General features: G+C 35.4%; 1 protein-coding gene across 1 annotated transcript; it reads right to left on the bottom strand.

The window, feature by feature from the left end:
• Positions 1–1,217: 1,217 nt before the first annotated feature.
• Positions 1,218–10,715, bottom strand: LOC104248696 (mitochondrial import receptor subunit TOM40-1-like). The gene is made up of 11 exons (XM_009804997.2): positions 10,392–10,715; positions 7,381–7,462; positions 7,168–7,267; positions 6,988–7,083; positions 6,846–6,896; positions 6,619–6,684; positions 4,141–4,242; positions 3,426–3,494; positions 3,269–3,352; positions 2,160–2,255; positions 1,218–1,618 (listed from the first exon to the last, which is right to left on the bottom strand). The coding sequence occupies exons 1-11, from the start codon at positions 10,528–10,530 to the stop codon at positions 1,562–1,564; spliced, it is 942 nt and encodes a 313-aa protein (XP_009803299.2). The 5' UTR covers positions 10,531–10,715; the 3' UTR covers positions 1,218–1,561.
• Positions 10,716–10,994: the final 279 nt, after the last annotated feature.

The raw sequence follows: 10,994 nt of genomic DNA, 5'->3' as shown, positions 1-10,994 counted from the left end.
GCCACCTGACAGGGATATTGACTTCTGCATTAATTTGGCTCCGGGCACCCAACCCATTTCTATCCTGCTGTATCGTATGGACCAGCCTGAGTTGAAAGAGTTGAAGGAACAGTTGCAAGACTTGCTTGAGAAGGGTTTCATTAGACCCAGTGTTTCGCCTTGAGGTGCGCCGGTGTTGTTTGTTAAGAAAAAGGATGGTTCAATGAGAATGTGTATTGATTACCGGCAGTTGAATAAGGTTACAATAAGTATCCATTGCCAAGGATTGATGATTTGTTTGATCAGCTTCAGGGTGCCAAGGTATTTTCAAAGATTGATTTGAGATCTGGCTATCATCAGTTGAGGATTAGGGCATCTGATGTCCCCTAAGACAGCTTTCCGCACTCGGTACGGGCATTATGAGTTCCTGGTTATGTCATTCGAGTTGACAAATGCCTCGGCAGCTTTTATGGATTTGATGAACCGAGTGTTCGAGCTTATTTAGACTCGTTCGTGATAGTCTTCATGGACGATATTTTAATATATTCCCGCAGCCGGGAGGAGCACGAGCAGCATCTCAGAGTGGTTCTTCAGACTCTAGGGATAGTCAGTTATATGCTAAGTTTTCAAAGTGTGAGTTCTGGTTGAGTTCGGTTGCATTCCGGGTCGTGACAATTTTAAATAAAAAATATTTTACTATGCAATTACACTCGTGCAACCAAACATAACACAAATAATTACATTGTAATTGCGAGATGACAAACAAACATGACTTTGTAATTACTATTCAATGTAATTATTAAGGTACTAATTACACAACCTATGAGTAATTACATGGTGATTTTCAAACACTATTAAAAGAATCCTTTTGTGAAGATTTGAAGTATTTGATCAAAAACAAAAAGTGCTTTTGAACAACAAAAATAATTTTTCCGCTTATGGGGAAAAAAACTGCAAACAAAAGAAGCAAAAAATTAATAGCTTCAAAGAAAATATCCTTACAAAAAACAAATATATTTATCAAACTATCTCATTAATTAAAAACATATCTCTGAAATACAAATACAATCCTCTTTCTTCTTTCCTTTTTTTAACCCTATTGTTTGTGTCTCACAGCTGAGGTTGTATCTGTATGATTTACACCCTTTAAAACATTAGAAAATTTCAAATTGGCTACAGAAAATCTATATAGCCGACTCTAACTAGCTTGAAGCGAACATAGATAATTGATATTCATATGCCTCCAAAATCTGAGTTGAATTATATGATTTAAAACCTTGGAATTATTAACCACAGAGTAGGCAATGTATCACACAGTAAAATCAGAATGGTAGATCTCTCTAGCTGAATAAAGTCACCTCTACAATTCTAAACTATCTAAAGAATGTCTCAAATTGCAAAATCAACTACTAGTGACTAGTTGCACCAGTTGATATGCTCTAAAAACAATGTCGCTCAATAAAGATACAAAACTGGTGTTTTGCTTCTGATCACTGAGAAAAAGAATCATTTGTTAAAGATGCTTTCAATTTAATCTTGCGCTCAAATTATAAAACATAATCCCCTGTTAAAGCTGCCTCCTCTATTCTCCAACGGTGAGTCCAAAGCCAAACTTGTAGTCTTTCTTTTTATGATCGACCTGAACAAGCAATAAGGGACATATTTAGGATACTACTGAAAGTTATACAGCCAAACTGTGCGAGATTAGGTTCCAACTAGTAAAAACAAGACGGAAAAGAATAGATAAAGGGGTGTGCCCCTTATCAACCGAGTTTCAAGCCATGCACTAGCTGGCCCTCAGATTTCTTAGCGGAAAAAAAATAGGTGAAACTTATAAGCAAACGTGGCTTTTTTACACAGTATAGCCGTCCTTCAAAATAATAGCTGGTGCATGTATATTTTCTGTACATTAATGCATACTATACATATACTCAACAAATTTTGTACAGAATTAATGTATAAATTTATATACTTGGCTAGCGGCTGTAATTATTTTTGACCGACCGGTCGAATGTGTTAAAATACCAAAAAGGTTGGCAAAAATCAAGAAGCTTTTCGTATTTCATTGTCATGGAGAGAGGGAGAGACCTCAACCCAGAAGGAAAAGGAGACGGGGATGGAAGAACATGTATTTTGGAAAGGAGCTACGACAAGATAAAAAAGTCAAAATACCACCCTACCTCAGCTGAAAGAACGAAATTAAGACCCATGTTCAAGCGCTCTTCCAGGAAAGCAGCAACACATCCATTGGAATCAATCTTCCCTCTGAGACGACACTGTAATGCATGCATACAATATTGAATCACTAAACATTGAAGTCATGATGAGCAAGGTTGATTAGATGTCCCAACTTTGCCACAATGCAGTCACGAAAATAAGATCAACTTAATGAGCTTTCAGAACCCTTCACAAAAAGCATAATAGCAGCCCACAAAAAGTTTGTAATGTCTATGTTGAAAGTGGAGAGAATTGATTTAGTTAGATGCTAGAACATACTAGATTCTATAACTTTAGGTTAACAGCACAGTATTTACTATTTCCCTAGTTCTATCATAATTAAGAGTCCCAGTATTTAGGAAATTTTCCTTGTATACCACTTGTCAGAGAACACCCCGTACACAGGTGGTATCCAAAAAAGTAGAAAATCTACACAAAGATATGTCTCAACAAAAGATACCCCCAATTATCTACCTTACCACGCTTAGGTAGCACAAAATAAGATGTCACATAGCACAAAGAAATGAAATGCCACATAGCAGAAAGATAAAAAATAAAAATAAAAAACAGATAAAAACAAGGTAGTACCTATATCTTAAATGATGAAGAGAAAGGTAGGTAATTAGGAATCAAGAAAGGATGCAGACTCACAGGCACAAACCAAATCTGTCCATGAAATATACAGGGAAGAGGCGGTAGTCAGTCTTTAACTTAGACTGGATTATAATGTTAGCATCGTTCTACCATCAAGGTGTCAAAAACCTAAGGGCAAGAAATGATCTATTGGAGTCGCATGCAATTGTTTCGAAAACAATAATGACAATTTTGGGCATTAAATTTGGAGCTTTCATTTTCCGCTAGACTCTGCAGAGTAGCAGCAAATAGTACAATTCACAACATCGATCACCAGGTTAAAAACTAGAGCGGAAAAACTATAGACGTCTTACAGAGAGGCTTTTCAAAGCCAACAGGAAACTGCAAAATTGCTGGAAATGCACAGGAGTGTTATACCAAAACTAGCCTGCAGGAAATAATTAAAATTTTCGGAAAAAACTTTACCACAAAAAATTACCTGCCGAAGGATGTAATCATAACCAAAGCTTGCTGTAACATCTCTAGACATGTAGTTGTACATAAAGTCTGATGCTAGAGACACCTGCATGGAAGAAAAGCGTTTAAGAAAAGCAAGTCACAAATGCAGTCGTTAAGATACTGGTGACTCTTAAAACCTTTTCAGAAATTTTCTGAACATAACTCAGTGCCACCATCCCAGTGCTAGCAACTTGCCCTGAAGCAACCTGCAGATAAGTTAACAAACACTGAATAATGCGAAAAACATTAATAGAGAACCTAGAAAGATAAGGACACCTACAAAAAGACAACTGCAAGTAGTAAATGCTGGTGAAATCGGCCAAATTTTTCTCTTTGAGGGATTTACTCAGAAACATGAATATTTTGATGTTCCTGTCCCACTGTATATATCATTGGAAGTATTTGGACAAAATGACAGAATATAAACCCTTTTGCATCCGGAAGACCTGCAGTTTAATTTTATTCTAAAGCTATTCATACTACAGAGGAAAGAGAAAAATCACCATGGCCTTGAAAATATAGCTTTTGAAAGAACACCTCAGATAAAGCATTCAATCAAATGCCTCACTACTTCACTAGCATGATATACGTGTTAGTTTTCTGGAAGGACAATAACAGGAAAAATAAACAGAAGGCCTCTCAATTAACAGAATAGTTAGCAGGCAACTAGAAAAAAACTAACTGTCCAACAGAAATGAAACTTAAGCTGCTATCATGTATCCAACACAATAAAAAGTACGCCTCAGTCTCAAACAAATCATCCATCTTTCAAACAATATTAAAATACCTCGAGTCCAGATAAAAAATGATTGGATGAAAAAATGTTCTATCATCTAGTAATAGGCAGAATACCATTTTATCTGTGTTGTAGCGAGCAGCATAACCAATGCCAGATTTCCGATGCTGACCAGCCCAGAATACCTCCCCACCCAGAGACAAATGTGGACTGACACTCTGCAAGACCATGTAAAGGTTCAGTTAAAAAGCTAAAAGCATAATACCACACAATTCATCTGCATACGATATTGGCCCTCAATCAGGACGACATCTTTACTCATTCTCTGGTATTTCATAAGAACCATAAGGAATCCATGATTTGACCAATAGGTGGTAGATATATGATATCATCCCAATTTATCAGATTATCCCCAGAGGAACAAAAGTGGAAGATAATATTGTTATAGTATTTGCAATCTCCACTCTCACTTTTCAATAAGTCCATTACAGTCTCTACTCTCCAATTTAAGAAGGATGATGATAAGTTTGTATTAGAGTGACCATTAAGGAACACAACCAAAAGAAGAAAAGTACTAATCACAATCTTTTATAATAAAAACTTTGATAAGTGCCAATCGCAACCTTTATATTATTAATGCGATCGAAGCAACTATAAAGAAGAGCATATCTAAGCAATAGTACCTCCGGAAGCACAACCATACACACAGCCCAATTTGGTAATCTTTTTAGATAATTCATCTTTTAATTCCAAAAGAATCTTCAAGCAAAATGGGCCAAAAGAGGCCCAAAGTGAGGAGTAGGGACATTTAAATTGGACTTATACAAGTCCCCTGCCATTAAAGACACTGCGGAGGCTCAATCCTCTTAAAAAGGGCTTGCATCTGCATTATCCTTACCATATTTCCTTCTCCTTTCAAATCATGCCTCCAACCATTACAAATAGACCGTGCAGTGTCAGCCATCAAGACAATTAATCTGATAACTATTCACTAGGAATCTCCACTTTGAAGTCTTTCGCCGTGGGATGACCTCTTCAAAACAAACTCTAAATTACACAAATGCAAACCACGTCTATGCCTAACAACCAATAAGCATGCATCCCCGTTACTTGTGCAGGAGTAGGGACATTTAAATTGGACTTATACAAGTTCCCAACCATTAAAGACACAGTGGAGGCTCAATCCTCTTAAAGAAGGGCTTGCATCTGCACTATCCTATTTTCCTTCTCCTTTCAAATATTTCCTCCCACTGACACAAATAGACCGTGCAGTATCAAGACAACTAATCTGAAAACTATTCACTAGGAATCTCCACTTTGAAGTCTTTCGCCGTGGGATGACCTCTTCTAAACAAACTCTAAATGACACAAAACCAAACCACGTCTATGCCTAACAACTAATAAGCATCCATCCCCAATACTCGTTCACACTCAAAACCACGTGCAACCACGAACGTTTCGTGTTGCTTGGTTTTCCAAATCCACAACAAATCAAGTGAACCCCCCCCCCCTTCCCCACACACACACAAAAAAAAAAGGACCTTTGCAGAGATAAGACTAAAAGAAAAGGATTCTCTATGTGCCCCCAATACATCTTGCATGCATATGACAGCATATCGTCTCATAAAATAAACTGCTTTAATTGGTGTCAATTGATCCTTCATCACTCTCCAGAAAGAAGAATATTTCAAATGACAAGATTTGAACTTATGACATTTTTTACCACAACAATGATGGTCAAACAGATTTCAAATTTACAGTTACTCATTGGCTAACTTAAATACCAGACTTAAAAAAAGGGCAGCCCGGTGCACTAAGCTCCCGCTATGCGCGGGATCCGGGGAAGGGCCAGACTAAAGGCCGGTGGAAATTGTCTACTATTTCAACGGGCTATTCTGGTGAAAAGTAAATGATGGAGGTTTTCTTTTTATTGGAAACGGTTACTTTTATGAAGTAATGATGCTGATTGAGTAGCATGACACAGTTCTGGTCACGGAATACATTTTGTGGCCAAAGGGAGTACACAGTGGTTGGCACTGCCTTCTTGTCATCCGGGGTTGAGGGAACGATCTGAGGTCTAGTTACTAAATCTAGTAAAGAAATACTTTAGTATTTTATTCCCAGTTGTTAGAGAATGTGACCCACATCAGTCACTAGTTTTTTTTCTCTTCATAGCATTTTATTCAATTAAGTAATCTGGTTTCCTATCAAACAGTATTACCATTGATCTCTTTTTGATGCTATAAGAACTATTTCCTGATGGTTCCCCTAGCTCTCTCTCCCACTTTTTAGGCTTTTAATCCCAGTTGACAGCACAATGTTACACATTATTTATCTTTCATTTTTTTTAAATTCACACAAATGTACAATGATAACACCTTATTCCAACTCATCGCATTGGGTGCAAGTTTTCTGAACCACTAAAACTATGTCTGAAACTTCACAATATGTCATGCAACTTGAGGACATAAATGCCTAAAGCATTATAACCAATCACCAATGGGCTGAGAAAAGGCCATTTACTTTCTGATTTTTTTCAGTCTTCTAGGATGTATTCATTATCTTAAACAGAGAGTAACAAATTTATATGATACCTGGATGTAGCTGGCTCCAAATAATGCACCATTGCCAAGTTGAAATTGAGTCCTGTAGTCTTTACCCTTATATACAACAACAACAACAAAGACTTACAGCAATCATTATCCTCAAGTCAAATGGCCTACAGCGTGATATGTGAATATTACTACTTGAATGAAATAGGAAATGTGCAGTCTGGCCTGGATTTACCAATTAAATCTTATTAAAACATATGCATGTCTACCTTGTAGTCGAAATTAACCATGCCATGCGACATGTGCGGTTCACCAGTTAGCTGTTAAAAAGATTAAAATTGTGAGATATGCTAGTCGCTCCACATAAAATTATGGAAGGAAAAGCAACAGTTGAAAATATCAAATATTTACTTGACCATTGGCTTTCAACGAAAGATTCTCAGACAAATCACACTTCACCCTAGCATTCACCCTCCCGTCTGTCAATACTCTCCCAATAAGCATCATCTGTACCATATCAGAAGTCATTGCTGCCAGAATAAGATCCTCAAAGAGTTCAGGCACTTGGAAAGAATAAAATCAATTACAGACCTTTGGATCTATAAAGTTAGCACCAAACTCGTAGTGGGCAGTTGGTATTTTAACGATGTCTGCAGACTGAGTAGGAAGTTCTGTAGGTCCCATAAAAACACTGAGAAAAGGTTGAAACACATTTATTATCACTAAGAAAACACCTCTCTCCCTCTATCAATAGAGAGAATATAGCAACGAATATGATATATCTTTCAAGTATGTAAAATCTACCTATGACTGAGTGAAAATCTCTGATTAAGTCCTTTGGTAAAGTCAAAACGCAACCCTTCAAAAAGCTCCGGCTTTAAAGACACTGCCAATAGAGACATGAATTGGTTATTCCTTCATAAAAGCAATAACAATAACATAAATATTGGAGTAAGTGTCAGACTTAAGAACACCGAAGCTTATCAAATATGAACATCTATACTATATTAAAAGTATGAAGACCCTTAGTGAAATGTCGTTCGTCTTTTTTACCCTTTAAATATAGATTTCACATTAGACTAAATTGTAATTTAAATTGTCCTCCTAATAATTAGGACTTTAAAATTAACTAAAATTTTTATTATTAATTTTTTCCTTATTTGGATATATAATCCATATCTTCGTTCGATTTTATAATCAAAAGACTTTATTGGAATACTAAGTAAGGAAGATTCAAATATCAATGTAAATTAGAAAAATGACTTTTAAATCCATATTTGATTACTAAGTACATAACGATATGCAATAAAGTTTCAATTAGAAAGTCCTTTTATATTTATTTTTGTTTTAAAATTAGAAAGTCCTTATTGAATAAGTAAAACGTCCTATTAAAATTTTGTTAATCTATTTATATCTATATCTATACTATATTAAAAGTACGAAACATCTTAGTGAAATTTCGTCACTTTATTTGCCCTTTAAAAAAGAGTTCACATTAGATAAAATTGTCATTTAAACATTATTCCTAATATTTAGGACTTTAAATTAATTAAAATTTTATTTATTAAAACTTCACATATTTGAATTATAATGTAGGAATAATATTTAGACACTAAAATCAACTAAATTTCTTCCTTGTATAAATCAAAGTCTTAATATTTAGTACCAAATATAAAAATTATATACATATGGACAGGGGTACACACGCAAAGCGCGTACCTTGAGACTAATAAAAGGAAAAACTAAAACTGCAATAGAAGCCACTGCATTGGTTTAACCTCATAGTGGTTTAAACAACTAGCTCAAGGTTTTGATAAAGAGGACTACTCGAAATAATTTTAGTTGAAACAGGCACACATGATGCATCTAACAACTCCTGGCGCAACCTCTTTTTTATATGCATTGTTGATTTTGAATGAAGAGGCGGTCTTTCTTGCTAAACCTAGAAACGTTCACAACAATAATCAACTACCACTCTAACTCAAACCAGTTGAGGTTAGATATATGAATCCTCTGTATCCAATCTGCTCTATTCAAGCCCATTTCATTCCATATTAAATAATAATTTATACTTTAAGGAAAAATTGGAGTTCTCTACCACTAGAGGTTCTCTAGAACTCAAACTTATTCCTACATAAATAAATATCAAACTAGAATACAACAAGTCCCGACAAAACAAACCTAATGTAAGTGTAACAAGTATTAGCTCAGGGTAGAGACGGTGTAAACCCACAGTAATTCAAAACTCCTCCCTCGGTTCTCACACTAGTAACTGCTCCTTCATCCATATCATTATATCATTTTTTTGAATAGTGGTAGTGTCTGAGCCAGATTATGCTTACCTAGATACAAATTGCTACGTCCATTGTTATATGTACTTGATATGGATCCTTTCTTCTCAATACAAACAAAAACTTTTATTGGCACTTTGTCATATGCTTTCTTTGTATCAATAAACATCATGTGGATATCACTCTTCCACTATCTATAAAATTTCATCAGTCGTCTTAAAAACATACAAATATGGTATAGTCTACCAAGCGGAAATACAACTTGGTTCATTGACACTTTCCTCAAATTTCATCGTATAACTGTTTAATACCAAGACACGCCACCAAACTATGGAATATTCTTTTGTTCTTCTACATCAAAACAAAAGTCTGTTTGGTATCATTTATACAACATTAAATAGCTTGCATAGACTTAGTACTCTGACATCTCTAAGTCACTTCCAAATATTACATGTTATCTACTGTTTTTTATAACAGCCTTTACTTCCATGTTTCTATCACAGATGTACGAGAGTATTCATAACAGATTGCCACAAAATCATTTGCACTACAAAATCCTCAACACATACTGAACCCCACCTAGTAAAATCACTAATATTTAAACTACTCTTTTAGCAGACATAGAAATGCACTTGAATGTTGAAATTCAGAAAGTGCATGTGGCGTGGTAATATGAAGTTTTACCATGAGCTGATTGTATCCATTGAGAAAATATAGGTTCAATTTTGCACTGCCTTTGTGAAATCAAGTCAGTGGGGTATTAACAGCAACAACAAGAAAACCATATGTAATTGAAACTGCATATTCTAATTGCATTACATTTCTTAGAATACACCAAACAATCTGCAGACAACAGGAAAGCGACTAGTTAGGATTCACCATAAATCTTCTTTATGCATTCAGCACCCAACCATTTCATTATCCTACCACCCCAACTAACTGGGGTCTACTACATACAGAGGCCTATCCAGGATTTGAACATCATGGGTTCAAGTTCGGAATTCTACCACAACTCATTCAATTAAATGGGTTCAAAATCTATTATTTGTGGATATTTAGTGAATTCATTATTATATATATACAGGACCTGAATCAAAGTTTGGGTTCAGATGAACCCATAAGTGATGCTCTACATCCACCTCTATAACTATATAAATCATCTACTGTATTCGTTCTGTTATATTCATTATGCTATCAAATCTTCTACATCCATTTCCGCTATTCTGAAACAATTCAGGACGTCCTAATTAGGCCAGCCATATTAATCCTCCATATCTATTCCGCTCTACTGGAACTTATTTCATTATACTATTGCATTAAAATCCGGTCTCCACCGCTGATCATTACCGACCATGTTACTCCTTACAAACTCATCTTAGGCCAATATTATACAAAATAAAACATAATAATAAAAATAAAAATTACTAGAAATACTTGATATTTTAGACGTCCCAACAAATTTACTGTGTTAAAATAATTAAAGCAACAATGATCATCAGCAAAGTAATAAAGGATGATACTAACTGAGAGCTTCGCGATGAATTTCTTCATAAGGAATGGGACAAGGCAAGTTCAAGTAATCAACTTTCTCCGATTCTACGGCCGGCAATTTTGAACCTGCCGCCGGTGGAACTGTAGTTGACGGAGGAACGAGAGTAGCCATTGCAACTGTTGTACGTGTTGGAACTCTGAATACAAAAAATAAATAAATAAACAAAAATATAAGAAAGGAATTTATTTTGTTTCCCTTCTTCTTCGTCTTCTTCTTGCTGACTGCGGCTATATAGGAAAAGGGAGAAAAGCTTGGTTCGAGTGCGAGGCCTAAAACCCTTTGCCCAATTACTGGAAAAACCCTCAACTTCAAATAGACCCGGCCCGTTTTGACGGTGGGTTCTTAGATGGAGCTTAAAGCCCAACAGTCCAAAAGTCATGGGACACAAAAATGAATGTAATTAGGGATAGTTGGCCAGTTTTCAAGTTATCATACCCCTTTATAATTTTAAAATTAAAAAATGATACTTCTAAATTTCTTAAGTGTAAAAGTAAATCTCTCGTATTGGTCATAAATATAAAAAAAAGTACGATCATAAAATTAAAAATAAGTTTTTAAAGATCCACAAAATTACT

The sequence above is a fragment of the Nicotiana sylvestris genome, chromosome 2, assembly GCF_000393655.2.
Source record: "Nicotiana sylvestris chromosome 2, ASM39365v2, whole genome shotgun sequence".
Lineage (NCBI taxonomy): Eukaryota > Viridiplantae > Streptophyta > Magnoliopsida > Solanales > Solanaceae > Nicotiana > Nicotiana sylvestris.
Note: the sequence above shows the minus strand (reverse complement) of the source record. Positions and strands in the feature narration are given on the sequence as shown.